The 14,183-nt window shown below is 66.0% G+C and overlaps 1 protein-coding gene across 1 annotated transcript; it reads left to right on the top strand.

The window, feature by feature from the left end:
* Positions 1-4,082: 4,082 nt before the first annotated feature.
* RNF167 (ring finger protein 167) lies at positions 4,083-14,177 on the top strand. The gene is given in 11 exon segments (XM_078850993.1): positions 4,083-4,276; positions 6,866-7,000; positions 7,125-7,205; positions 7,642-7,764; positions 8,067-8,154; positions 8,527-8,617; positions 9,129-9,234; positions 9,785-9,878; positions 12,686-12,766; positions 12,904-13,091; positions 13,093-14,177. Coding segments are annotated over 10 exon segments (1,071 nt in total). The 5' UTR covers positions 4,083-4,276; positions 6,866-6,907; the 3' UTR covers positions 13,219-14,177.
* The last annotated feature ends 6 nt before the right edge of the window (positions 14,178-14,183 follow it).

Consider the following 14,183-nt stretch of genomic DNA (forward strand, 5'->3'; position numbering starts at 1 on the left):
GTTTGTGTGTGTATGGGGGTGGGGGGGATGTGAGAAAACCTTGATCTATGCAGGAAATAGCCCGACTTGATTATGTAAAGAGTTGTCACTTTGGATGGGCTAGCACCAGCAGGAGAGTGAATTTGTGTGGGGGGGTGGAGGGTGAGAAAACCTGGATTTGTGCTGGAAATGGCCCACCTGTTGATCACTTTAGATAAGCTATTACCAGCAGGACAGTGGGGTGGGAGGAGGTATTGTTTCATGATTTCTGTGTGTATATAAAGTCTGCTGCAGTTTCCACGGTAAACATCTGATGAAGTGAGCTGTAGCTCACGAAAGCTCATGCTCAAATAAATTGGTTAGTCTCTAAGGTGCCACAAGTACTCCTTTTCTTTCTCCCTACAATGTGTATGATAATCAAGGTGGGCCATTTCCAGCACAAATCCAGGTTTTCTCACCCCCCCACCCCCATAAGAGACAGAGTTACTCCCCAACAGGGTCTCACAGCTGATATCCTCGAGAACCCCAATGGCCAGCCAGCCCCACCTCTCCTGGGTCTGCACAGGGATCTGGGCCCTAGGCAGGGCGAGGGGCTTCGTCCCTGGGACCCTCACCCAGCTCACCCAGCCCCTCAGCATCTGAGGCTGCACCACCAGGGGCCTGACACCAGTTCTCTCTGTCCCAGGATCTCGCCACCCCAGGAATGTCTCCCCATTGACCATCACCTTCCGCTCCCACTGGGGGTCCAAGGGGCCTGGCCCCAGGAGACTCCACACAGACATATAGGTTGGGGTCAGGAGTGGGAGCCTGTCCACCTCCCCACCCATCGGGCTGATGGAGTCTGTGGCCTTGGGACCCAGCAAGGGAGCTAGACACCGGGGCTTTTCCGCAGGGTCGTCCTGGTTCAAATCGCCAGCCTGCTCAAAGGCAGTGAGGTGGGCGTCCACATCCCACCACTCCTTAACCAGGGGCAGCAATTTACTCTCGAGGTTCCCTGCGGAACTGGCCCCCCGGGGTCTATCCCCACTCACCCCGGGGAGGTCCCCTAGGCCTCTCCACCCCACCACCGCCAGTTCATGCTGCTGCTGCTTCTGCAGCTCTTTCTCGGGCTCTCGCTGTCTCTCACAGTCCTCTTGCTCTCTCAGACTCAGCTCCAATCCCGTCCGTCTCGATCCCCTGATGGGGAACCCGATCGTGAAGACCCTCGTCTGGTCGGGGACAGGAGTCTTGGGGATGCCTGGCTCCCACTCCAGCTGCTCCCAGATACTGCTATAGCCCCATTTAGGGTCAGGAATCTGTTCCTTAGAGCGGTCATCCTCCTCCAGCTGCACGATTAACTCTGCTTTGGTGAACTTTCCAATGCTCAACCCTCTCTTTCTGCACAGGATTATAATGTCCTTCTTAAGGAGATGGTGACAGGCCATCACTCCGCTCTTCCCAAGTTGTTGTGGACTCTCAGGCCTGTGTGCTCTCAGCTCCCCACGGTTTCCAGGGAGAACCCCTAGTGTGCCAGCCCTTCTCGAGGTCACCCCCTCTTTGTCAGGGTCGAGCTGCAGACTCCTCCGCCCTGGGACCGCTCGCTGCAATCCCCAGGGGAACACTGTTACTGCAAAAGTCCTTCTCTCTCCCAGGGCCGAGCCGCAGGCTCCTCCGCCCCTGAGACTGCTCACCGCAGTCCCCAGGGGGACCCCATTACTGCACAGTCCTTCTCGCTGGTCACACACTCCCAGGGGTTAACTGCCCCCCGAAACCGCTCCTCTCTGAGCCTTCTGCATGCCTTGTCCTCGTCAATCCCCCTTCATTTTACTGCTCCCCCGTCACTTACTGCAGGAAGCGCCATCCATGGGGTGCAGTACATCCCACCGCTGCCACCGGTTGTCACGGAGTCCCCGGGCGATGCTCTGGAACTGCTCCCTACGAAGCCAGGCAGGACTCTGGGGAAGTCTCCTTTTTGGGAGCAGCCTGTCTGCAGGACACACAGCTCACCCGGCTTCCACCTTCCTGGGTCTGACCTCGGAGCATTCAGCATCCTCTGCCCCTCCGTGCGCTTCCCCCAGCGAGTCCACCCAGGCGGGGTCCTCGGGAAGCCAGAGGGTCCTGCCCCCCAACTCCGCAGTCAGACGGGACTCTCAGCCAGCCAGTAACACAGAAGGTTTATTACACGACAGGAACGTGGTCTGACACAGAGCTTGTAGGTGCAGAGAACAGGACCCCTCAGCCGGGTCCATTTTGGGGGGCAGTGAGCCAGACAACCCCGTCTGCCCTTCACTCTATGTCCCCAGCCAGCCCCAAACTGAAACTCCCTCCAGCCCCTCCTCCTCTGGGCTTTGTCCCTTTCCCGGGCCAGGAGGGCACCGATTACTTTGTTCTCCAACCCTTTAGCTCTCACCTTGCAGGGGGGAAGGGCCCAGGCCATCCGTGGCCAGGAAACAGGGTGTCGGCCATTCTCTGTGTCCAGACCCCTGCCCACACCTGCCCTCTAGGGCTCTGCAAGGGTCATACACCCTTACCCCACCCCCTAGATACTTAAGAACTGCCTAGGGGAAACTGAGGCACCCCCACACTATTCAGAGGAAACATTAAGAACAGTCCCGCTCCGTCACAGCTCCCAGCCTATGTCTCGGACGAGAGAGAACAGATGGCATCGGACAGGCAGGGAAAACAATGAGACAATACCAGACAGGACGTGATCTCAGCACACCAGCAGCCCCATGGCACTCGAGTTTTTCCCAGGCGTCCGTGAGTCCGTCACACCGTGGTATCTGTTTTTTTCACGCTCTGCCCAATAAGCTTGGCGTGTTTCTCTAAGTGGCCTTGCAAACCCCAGGGCTTGGGCAGCCTGGATGAAATCAAATGACCTGCAAGACAACACGTAAAATCACCATGCAGCAGCCCTGAAATCCCTGCAGGCATTCGTACGGCCCGTACCCAGCGCAACGGATCCGCTTAGAGATCGGCAGGGGTTTGATGATACAGCGGGCCTGGGCTGAGCGTATCCAGTCTCTGCTGCTCTAGCATCAAATAAACAGATCGGCTCCGCTCAAGAGAGACCCTGACCGCAAATGCAGGTGAGAACAGAGGAGGCCCGGCCCCGGTGCGCTCCGTGCCCAGCAACTCCGACCACGACACACACGCACAAGAAAAATACACCGAACGGAAAACGTGCCGCTGCTGTGCCAGGCACTGCACAGACCCCCCCGCCCCCCCCATCCGAGATTGGGGTCCCCGTGGTGCCAGGCACTGCACAGACCCCCCCGCCCCCCCATCCGAGATTGGGGTCCCCGTGTGCCAGGCACTGCACAGACCCCCCCGCCCCCCATCCGAGATTGGGGTCCCCTGGTGCCAGGCACTGCACAGACCCCCCCGCCCCCCCATCCGAGATTGGGGTCCCCGTGGTGCCAGGTGACATGCTGACCCCATATCTGAGATTGGGGGCTCCCCATTGTGCTGGGTGCTGCCCAGACCCCCCCGGTCCGAGATAAGGACCGCCTGACTCCCTGGGCCGGGGCCTAGGACGTGCCGAGAGGGAGCGGCCCCGGTTAAACCAGAGGGGCCCGGGGCGTCCCCGAGTGCCAGGCACTCCAATCGGGCTCCATGGGGAACCCCGGCCCGGCTGCACTCGCGGGGCGGGGCCTGTCCTACAAGGGCCCTCGCAGCCCGGCCCCGGGGTGACCTGACCAGGCCCAGGAGCATCTCAGCCCCGGAGGGACACAGCCGTGCCCTCGCCCGGCCCAGGGCTGGGGGGAAACCGAGGCACCGGGCAGGGACAGAGCAAGTTAGTTGCAGAGCTCCAGATGGAACCCAGGAGTCCTGGCTCCCACACCCTCTGCTCCCCTCCCAGAGCCAGGGAGCGAACCCAGGAGTCCGGGCTCCCCGCCCCCCCTGCTCTCACCCACCAGCCCCCCTTCCCCTCCCAGCAGGGGAGAGAACCCAGGAGTCCTGGCTCCCAGCCCCCCTTCCCCTCCCAGCGCCGGTGAGAGAACCCAGGAGTCCGGGCTCCTAGCCCCCCTGCTCGAACCCACCAGCCCCCACTCCCCTCCCAGAGCCAGGAAAAGAACCCAGGCGTCCGGGTTACTGGGGGGAGGGGAGGAAGGGTTGCTCCTCCTCCTCTCGCGAGAGCTTGTACCTCCCATGTTCCCGAGAGGAGAGTTGTAAACAGAAGGAGCCAGAGGGGAGACCCCCCGCAGCCAGAGGGGGACCCCCTGTTCCTGACTCAGCCCTGCTCCAGGGGACAGACCCTCTGCGCCTCCATGAGCCAGCACTGACCAGGGGAGGCACCCCCAGCCAGCCAGAGCAGGTCAGTGCGGGGGTGGCCCCCCACTTAGACACCCCCTAGATAAGGGGGGGCTGAAAGGGGAGGGGGGACTGATAGAAGGGATCGCCCCATCTGGGGAGGGGGTGCTGCAGGGTTTTGGGATCTCCCGTTTGGGGAGGGGGTCCTGTGGGGACTGGGGGCTCAGACAGAGGGGACCATACTTGGTCCAGCCAGGACAGGGGGGTAATGCCAAGGGTGCATCTCAGTGCCCCGTGTCACCCGCCGCCCTGCCCCAGAGGTGGCCGCATGCCGGGCGAGGAGTCCCCATGTCACCCGCCACCCTGCCCCAGAGGTGGCCGCATGCCGGGCGAGGAGTCCCCATGTCACCCGCCGCCCTGCCCCAGAGGTGGCTGCATCTCAGCGCCGGGCGAGGAGTCCCCATGTCACCCGCCGCCCTGCCCCAGAGGTGGCTGCATCTCAGCGCCGGGCGAGGGGTCCTTGTGTCACCCACCGCCCTGCCCCAGAGGTGGCCGCATGCCGGGCGAGGAGTCCCCGTGTCACCCGCCGCCCTGCCCCAGAGGTGGCCGCATGCCGGGCGAGGAGTCCCTGTGTCACCCGCCGCCCTGTCCCAGAGGTGGCCGCATGCCGGGCGAGGGGTCCCCGTGTCACCCTCTGCCCTGCCCCAGAGGTGGCCGCATGCCGGGCGAGGAGTCCCCGTGTCACCTGCCGCCCTGCCCCAGAGGTGGCCGCATGCCGGGCGAGGAGTCCCCGTGTCACCCGCCGCCCTGCCCCAGAGGTGGCCGCATGCCGGGCGAGGAGTCCCCGTGTCACCCGCCGCCCTGCCCCAGAGGTGGCCGCATGCCGGGCGAGGGGTCCCCGTGTCACCCGCCGCCCTGCCCCAGAGGTGGCCGCATGCCGGGCGAGGAGTCCCCGTGTCACCCGCCGCCCTGCCCCAGAGGTGGCCGCATGCCGGGCGAGGAGTCCCTGTGTCACCCGCCGCCCTGTCCCAGAGGTGGCCGCATGCCGGGCGAGGGGTCCCCGTGTCACCCGCCGCCCTGCCCCAGAGGTGGCCGCATGCCGGGCGAGGAGTCCCCGTGTCACCCGCCGCCCTGCCCCAGAGGTGGCCGCATGCTGGGCGAGGGGTCCCCGTGTCACCCGCCGCCCTGCCCCAGAGGTGGCCGCATGCCGGGCGAGGAATCCCTGTGTCACCCGCCGCCCTGTCCCAGAGGTGGCCGCATGCCGGGCGAGGAGTCCCCGTGTCACCTGCCGCCCCGCCCCAGAGGTGGCTGCATCTCAGCACTGATTGAGGGCAGTCCTGAAGCAGCTCCCTGGTCCCATGGCTCCCCACACACAGAGCTCCCCTCATACTCCTGCCCTAGCGTAGGGAAAAGGGGCTCAGTTTGCGTGACCCCTTCAGCCCTCGGACTGGCAGCATGGGCTAGCGGGCACAGCCTGAGCCTCAGGACGCCGAGATTCTGCTCCCAGCTCGGCCACTGACCTGCTAGGCAAGTCCCAGCACCTCCGTGCCTTGGTTTCCCTTCCCTACCCATTGTCCGTCTCGCTTAGTTAGCTTGTAAGCTTTCAGAGTAAGGACAGCCCCGTATGCCTCCGATGCCCGACCGCCTGGGGGACCCCAATCTCGCTGCAGTCCCCAATCTTAGAACTGGACTGAGACCCTCCCAACTCATGTCACCCAGGTGCCAGCTGGGAAATTCCCCCCCAGTCCTGGCCCTGCCCACTTCCCAGCCAGCTCTTCGTTCCTGCTCTTGGCCATAAACCCGTCAGCGCCCCTGAACTTTGCTCCTTGGTTCAGTGCCGCTGGCACGGGGAGGCTCCTGGCAGCCAGGCCGCTGCGCCCGCAGCTGGGCTGAGCCAAGCGCCTCCCAGCCTGGGCCAGGAAACCAAGAGTGTCGGCCTCCGGTCCACGCCCAGACCTGTTCGGGCAGGGCTCCCCGCACCTCCCTCCAGCTGAGTGCAGGGCCCCTGGGGGGCCGGGCCCTGCGCTGACCGCACCTTCCAGCCGAGATCGGGGCCCCCACGTTGTGCCATTTCATCAAGGAGTGGTGTTTAGCAGTTAGAGGGGGCTGGGAGCCAGGGCTCCTGGGTTCTCTCCCCAGCTCTGGGAGGCGAGAGGGGGCTGGTGTATTAGAGCAGGGGGGGTGGGAGCCAGGACTCCTGGGTTCTGTCCCGGAGGGGAGTGGGATCTAGTGGGTTAGAGGAGGAGCGACGGTCCATTGACCCCAGCTGGGATCTGGCCCCACGGAGCGGCGGCCAATGGACCCCAGCTGGGATCGGGGCCCCCCGCTTACTTCGCTGCTATCAGGGGCTCACTGCCAGTGCCCGCCTCACGTCTGCCTGCCACAGCGCGGCCTCATGGGCGCTCAATGGGCCCTTTGTCCCAGCTGCGAGCCCCGGGGCCGTCTTTCCGGGCAAACAGGCTGCTGCCGATCCGGCGGCTGCCCTCCGGGGACGCGATGTGGGGGGGCAGATCCGAGACTCCAACGGGGCCTGACCGGGCCTGGCCACCCTGCCCCTCTGGCCTCAGTTTCCCCTCGCGGCCCGTGTTGTGGAAGGTCTTCGGGGCAGGGACGGTCTCTGACAGGGGGGTGCGTGCCGGCTCTCCCGCGCCAGGCTCCCGCTTCTCCCCCTTGCAGGGCTCCGCCGGCCGCCAGGATGTGGCCCGAGCGTGCCTTCCCCAGCCCCGTCATGGCCCTACTGCTCCGCACCTGCCTGCTGCTGCCCCCGGCAGACGCCTACATCCACGCGGTGAGTGGCCAAGGGCCAGGGGGAGGGGGGGAGAGTGTGGGGGCAGGGACCCAGGGAGTGCTCAGATTGCGGGGGAACCGGAGCCTCTCTCATGCCAGCCTGATCCTTCTCCCTGCCCCGACAGGTGAGGGATCACAATGCCAGCATGGACTTCTCAGACCTGCCCGCCCTCTTTGGGGCCCTGCTGCCCAGGGAAGGACTCGTGGTGCGTAGCCGCAAGATCCAGCGGTCTGGTGGTCAGAGCAGGGGGGCTCCAGGATGCCTGGAGCCTCTCCCCAGCTCTGGGAGGGGAGTGGGGTCCAGTGGGTTAGAGCAGGGGAGGGCCTGAGAGCCAGGACTCCTGGGTTCTCTGCCCGGCTCTGGGAGAGGAGTGGGGACTGGTGAGTTAGAGCAGGGGGGCTCCAGGATGCCTGGGTTCTCTCCCCGGCTCTGGGGGGGGAGTGGGGTCCAGTGGGTTAGAGCGGGGTGGGGCCCTGAGAGCCAGGACTCCTGGGTTCTCCCCCTGGCTCTGGGAGGAGAGTGAGGGCTGGTGGGTCAAAGCAGGGGGGCTGGGAGCCAGGACTCCTGGGTTCTCTTCTTGGTTTATCCTGCCTGGCTGCAGGCCTGTGGGGTACTGACTCTGATGTCCTGCTTTGCTCCAGGGCTATCTGGTGGAGGCCAAGCCCAGCAACGCCTGTCAGCCCATCGAGGGGCCCCCGGACTCCAGCAACGCCACCCGGTTCATCGCCCTCATTCGCAGATACGAATGCAACTTCGACATCAAGGTGGGAGAGGTCTTGGGGGGCAGTGATGGGGAGCTGGGGGGCAGCCGTGGGGGAGCCCAGCCCAAAGACAGGACCTCCAGACAGATCCTGTCCTGACCTCCCACCCAGGTTGTGCCCTGAACCACGAGGTCTGATAGCCCTTCTCACACATCCACTGAGCTCAGGACTCCTGGGTTCTCCCCCAGCTCTGGGAGGGGACTGGGGCTGGGGGGTTAGGGTGGGGGGGCCAGGACTCCTGGGTTCTTTCCCTGGCTGCGGGAGGGCGCTGCCCCCCCTGACCTGTCCCCCCCACCCCACTCTAGGTGTTGCACGCACAGCAGGCCGGGTTCGACGCCGCCGTGGTGCATAACACGGGCTCCAACAAACTGCTCAACATGGCCTGGAATGACGGTGAGTGGGGCAGGGGAGGGGCTTTCCCTAGGCTCCGCCCCCAAGTTCTGGCATGCGGGGGGGTTACTCTCAGGGCTCCCCAGGGAGGCGCTCCGCCCCCCCACCATGTGCAGGCTGGATTGTGGCAACTCCTAGTAGCGGGGGTGCAGGAGTGAGACTCCCGCTCTCCGCCCCCAATTGGCTCCCCCCACTGCCAGGATCCGCCCGGTCAACCTCCCCTGCTGCTGGGGTCCCCACGCCGCCCACCTCCCCCCCCGGGGGAGCTCTGGGCAGAGCGAACCCACTGTCTGAGGGGTTAACGTCCCCCGGGTGTGGGTCAAGAAGTTCTCTGTGGGCCTGGCTGAGCCCCTCTGCCATCTCTCTGCCCCACAGAGAGGATTCGGGAGCAAATTGCTATCCCGTCGGTCTTCGTGGGGGAGACAGCCTCCGACTACCTGCGCTCCAAGTTCAGCTATGAGAAGGGGTAGGCACCTGCCCGCCTGCGGGGGGGTGGGGGGGCGTTGTGTGGCCTGGGCCCCCTGCAGAGAAACGCCTTGAGCCATGGGAGACCCCCATCTTCCTCCTGTCCCCACCGCAGCCCCCGAGCCTGGAGGAATCCCAGCGGGGGCCAGGCCCCCCGCTCGGAGTGCATGTGTGACAGATGGGCGCGGCTTACCTTGCTTTCCCTGGGTGCCCCCCAGGGGCTCCATCAGTAGGGAGGGGAGTGGGGGCTGGGGGGTTAGAGTTGGGGGTGGGAGCCAGGACGCCTGGGTTCTCTCCCTGGCTCTGGGAGGGCAGTGGGGGCTGGTGGGTTAGAGTTGGGGGTGGGAGCCGGGACGCCTGGGTTCTCTCCCTGGCTCTGGGAGGGCAGTGGGGGCTGGTGGGTTAGAGCTGGGGGTGGGAGCCAGGACGCCTGGGTTCTGGTCTGGAGGCAGAGTGCGGGCTAGTGGCCAGCATCTCCACCCTGACTGACCCCACTGTCTCCGGTCCCCCAGCGCACACATTATCCTGATCCCTGAGTACATTTTCCCGCTGGGCTATTACCTCATCCCCTTCACCGGCGTGGTCGGCATCATCATTGCTGTGATGTGCACCATCCTGGTGAGTGACGTCCCACCACACTGTGCGGGGCAAGGGGCGGGAGAGCCAGGACTCCTGGGTTCTCTCCCCGGCTCTGGGAGGGGAGTGGGGGCTTAGAGCGGGGGGGCCGGGAGCCAGGACTCCTGGGTTCTCTCCCCGGCTCTGGGAGGGGAGTGGGGGCTTAGAGCGGGGGGGCCGGGAGCCAGGACTCCTGGGTTCTCTCCCTGGCTCTGGGAGGGGAGTGGGGGCTTAGAGCAGGGGGGGCCGGGAGCCAGGACTCCTGGGTTCTCTCCCCGGCTCTGGGAGGGGAGTGGGGGCTTAGAGCGGGGGGGCCGGGAGCCAGGACTCCTGGGTTCTCTCCCTGGCTCTGGGAGGGGAGTGGGGGCTTAGAGCAGGGGGGGCCGGGAGCCAGGACTCCTGGGTTCTGTCCCCGGCTCTGGGAGGGGAGTGGGGGCCGAGAGCCAGGACTCCTGGGTTCTCTCCCCGGCTCTGGGAGGGGAGCGGGGGCTGGGGGGTTAGATGGGGGGCTGGGAAGTCTTGGAACCCCCTCACCCCCCGGTCTGGCTGGCAGATCGTTCGCTGTGTTCAGCACCGGAAGAGGCTGCGCCGTCACCGGCTCTCGAAGGACCAGCTGAGGAAAATCCCCGCCCACAAGTATCAGAAAGGTAACTGGCCACCAGGGGGCCCCCTCTCGGCGTCAGGGCTGCCCCCAATGCCCCAGGGCGGCGCTAGGGGGTGCTGTGGGGGGGGCCTCTCCCCGGCAGGCAGGGCCCCCATGCCCCAGCAGGAGGCTTAAGCTGGTCCCTAGAGGTGGCCGCAGCATGGGGGGGTCTTGGGCTGGCCCTGAGCCCTCTTTATCCTGGCACCCCCCACCCCAGGATGGGCTCTCAGGTGGCAGGGCAGGGCCCTTCCCAGCATGCAGTGGGGGCAGAGCACTGCATGCTGGGACGTCCCCCAGCCCAGCCCAAAACTGCCCCTCACCCATCCAGGCTGCAGTACAGCCTCTCCCCAGCGGGGGGGCCCCCTGCCCCACGGCCGTCTGTCCTTCCGCAGCCCCCGGCCCTCAGATCCCGTCCCCTCGCACTATGGGGAGGGGGCAGATCAAAGGAACAATCCCTCCAGCTGGGAGGCAGCCGGGAGGGGTCTAAGGGTGCCCCCTTGTGGGTGCAGGAGAGGGGAAGCTGGGGGCTGTGGGTTCCTCCACAGATGTGGGGTGCCTGTCTGAGCCCCAGCACGGGACGCTGGAAAGTCCCAGTGTCTGTGCGAGGCAGGTGGGGGGGTCAATCACCCTGTCTCCGGCTTCCAGCAGCCAAACCCCAAGCGGGGAGGCGTCAGGCCGGGGAGCGAGCGGCTGTGACCGAGGGTGTGAGACCAGCTCTGAGCATTTCCCCCGCCCCCCCAGTATGCCCCCGCCTCAGCTCCCAGCCCCCTTTGCAGCCTCTGGGCTCACATGTCTACTGCGTGTTTTGGGGGACCCCCCCGAGGCACCCGCTTTCCCCTGTGTCAAAACCAGGCTGGGATTCCTTGCATGCTCACTGCAGGCTCACACTCTGGGAGCCAGGACGCCTGGGTTCTCTCCCCGGCTCTGGAAGGGGAGTGGGGGCTGGGGGTTAGAGCAGGGGGGGCTGGGAGCCAGGACGCCTGGGTTCTCTCCCCCCGCTGCAGCAGCCGGTTCAGCCCTGTCCCAGCTCTGGAGCCGGGGGGCGCTAACCGCAGTGACCTGAGGACTTGTCACCTCATGGCTGTGAAATGTTTCCCCAGGCTGGCGGGACGGGGGGACACTCTGGGGTCAGCCCGCCCTGCTGGCTCCAGTCCCCGATGCTGAGACACCCACCCCCTCCCTGGGCTGTGGGAGCCCCCAGTCCCCCATGAACTGAGCTCCCCACAGTCTCTGGGGGGCCCTGGGCAGGCAGGAGTCAGGGGCAGGTTTCCTCGCCAGCCCCCCCAAGTCTTGGATCTCTGTCCTCCAGATCCAGCTGCTGCGGGTTCCCTGTGGTGGGGGGAATGGGGCGGGGGCTTCCCTGGCTGATGCTTGTGGCTCTGGCTTCCTGCTGCTGCCAGCCCTTGCCCAGCCTCCAGGGTTAGAGTAGGGGGAGCTGGGAGCCAGGACTCCTGGGTTCTCTCCCGGCTCTGGGAGGGGAGTGGGGCCTGGCGGGTTAGACTAGGGAGGGGCTGGGAGCCAGGACACCTGGGTTCTCTCCCTGGCTGTAGGAGGAGAGTGGGGCCTGGTGGGTTAGAGTAGGGGGAGCTGGGAGACAGGATTCCTTGGTTCTATTTCTGCCATTAGAAGGGGGAAGGGATGCAAAAAATACCTCCTGGCTCTCAGCCCCCTCCCTTCTAGCCCCCAGCCCCCAGATCCCTCCCAGAACTGGTGAGAGAACGGGGGCGTCCTGGCTCCCAGGTTCTAGCCCTCAGTCTCCCCCTCCCCCTCAAGCTGTCAGCAGAACCCAGGCGTCCTGCCTCCCAGGGAGCTGTTGCAGCCGTTCCACCGCCCGGCGGGGCGGCGGAGCGGGGTGCTCTCGGGTTGAGTAAGCGCCAGGGGAGGAAGCGCCAGGGGAGCGCTCGCATTTACCTTATAAGGGCTTGAGCCGGAGCGGCTGGGTTTACTCCGCAGCCCCTCTGACCGCTTCCCCTCCCGGGTAGGCGCTGGGGCGGGAGCCGGAGCTTCCTGTTTTCGCTGAGACGCTCGAGCCCTGGAGCTGAAATGGGCCTCGGGTCCCAGGCCTCTGTCATCCAATGCAGCCACCTCTGGGGCGGGGCGGCGGGATACACAGAGACCCCTCACCCAGTGCTGAGATGCGGCCACCTCTGGGGCGGGGCGGCGGGATACACAGGGACCCCTCACCCGGCGCTGAGATGCAGCCACCTCTGGGGCGGGGCGGCGGGGTACACAGGGACCCCCTTGCCCGGCGCTGAGACGCGGCCACCTCTGGGGCAGGGCGGCTGGTGACACAGGGACCCCTCATCCAGCGCTGTGATGCGGCCACCTCTGGGGCGGTGCAGCGGGTGACACAGGGACCCCCTTGCCCGGCGCTGAGACGCGGCCACCTCTGGGGCGGGGCGGCTGGTGACACAGGGACCCCTCGCCCGGCGCTGAGATGCAGCCACCTCTGGGGCAGGGATGTGGGTGGAAAGGAGGATTTTGGCCTCAGACACCTTCCTGTGAATACATGTCCCTAGGGAGACGTTGCCATGTGTGTTTCATTGCTCCTAAGTCCCAACAGACTAAGCACAATTCTAGACCTGTCCCCAGGACTCCTGGGTTCTCTCCCCAGCTTGGGGAGAGGAGCGGGGCCTGGTGGGTCGGAGCAGAGGGGGCTGGGAGCCAGGACTCCCGGGTTCTCTCTCTGGCTCTGGGATGCAGGGCTGTTATCCTCTCACTGTATGAGCTTGCCCTGGTCCCACCCCCCTCCCTGTGCCTCAGTTTCCCCCGTATGTCCGGGCTAACGGCTCCCTCCCGTCTCTCTGCCAGGGGACGAGTATGACGTCTGCGCCATCTGTCTGGATGAGTACGAGGAGGGAGACCGGCTGCGGATCCTGCCCTGTGCCCACGGTGAGGACGCCTGGGTTCTCCCTCCGGCTCTGGGAGGGGAGGGGGGGCTGGGGGTTTAGAGCAGGGAGGGGCTGGGAGCCAGGACGCCTGGGTTCCACTCCTGGTGGCGGGGTGTAACTGCCGTCCCCCTCCCCCAGCCTATCACTGCCGGTGCGTGGACCCCTGGCTGACGCAGACCAAGAAGACCTGCCCGGTGTGCAAGCAGCGAGTGCTGCGGACGGCCGAGGACTCAGACTCGGAGGGCGAGGGCCACCAGCGGGGCGAGGAGGAGGAGCCCCACTCGGAGCGAACCCCACTGCTGGGCCCCTCCTCCGCCGCCAGCACCCCCCTCCTTCGGCAGCATGGCCGAGGCACGGGGCCCGCCCTCCGGCCAGGAAGGCTCTGAGGAGGGGCCCCTGGCCACCCCCCAGGGGCAGCGCCCTGAGGGCCTGGGGGACAGCATCCTTGTCTGACCCCCTGGATGGACTCCCCAGGGGGCCTCTACCCCCAATCTTTCTTTGTATTTTAAACTGTGCACAAAACAGGGGCCCCCACCAGGGATCCAGGCTTGGACCCCCTTCCTGTGGGACTGGGGTGACCCCCAGCTTCCCTTCGGACCTGCAGCCCCGCCCCGGGGGATCGATTACGTGCCAAGGCTGTGGGACACGGGGTGTCAGGGCTTTGCAGGACGGTGGGGGGGCTTTGCACAGCTCGGGGTATGAGGGGCATGGGGGGAGATGGATTCTCTCCCCTGTCCCAGAGGGGAGTCGGGGCTGGTGGGTTAGAGCAGGTGCAGTGGGGGTGGGAGCGGAAGCCAGGACTCCTGGGTTCTCAGCGGGGGGCGGGGAGGGGGAAGCACACAGCCCTGAAGAAACCAGCCACCCTTCCCCCCTCCGGGGCTCAGCAGCCGGCTGGGTGTAAACACTGTGGCCGGGTGACATTCCTGCCTGCGCCTGGGCCCTGCTCCTGGCCTCCCCCTGGGGGCACCCGCCCCACTTCGCACCAGCTGTTGGGATTAGGGAGAGGGGGCTTTGGCCAGCCGCCACTGCCCCCTTGCCCCAGTTCATGGTCCCGCAGCAGGACGCAGGGGCAGGCCCACTCTTTCTAGGGCGGAGAGCAGGGAGGAGGGGGGCTAGAGACCCCACTGGCCCCCCACGGCTGGCCCCCCCCTCCAGGCTAGAAGAATGTGGCTGTACCCTGGGAGCAGTGGGAAGCTTTGGCTACCATATGCCGGGGGGACGGACGGGGGGGACCTATAATTCCAGGGGGTATAGCCCATCTGTCTGGCTCAGCCCGAGTCTGTCCTGTTGAAGCCCCCCAGGCAGGGTGGACTAAAGCCAGACCTGTCCTTGCCCCCAGTGGCTACCCCCCTTCAGGAGGCTAGCAGGGGGCAGGGACTGCTTTCCTTTAGCGTCATGGGCCCCCCTCCTGCAGGGCT

The sequence above is a fragment of the Lepidochelys kempii genome, chromosome 28, assembly GCF_965140285.1.
Source record: "Lepidochelys kempii isolate rLepKem1 chromosome 28, rLepKem1.hap1, whole genome shotgun sequence".
Classification (NCBI taxonomy): domain Eukaryota; kingdom Metazoa; phylum Chordata; order Testudines; family Cheloniidae; genus Lepidochelys; species Lepidochelys kempii.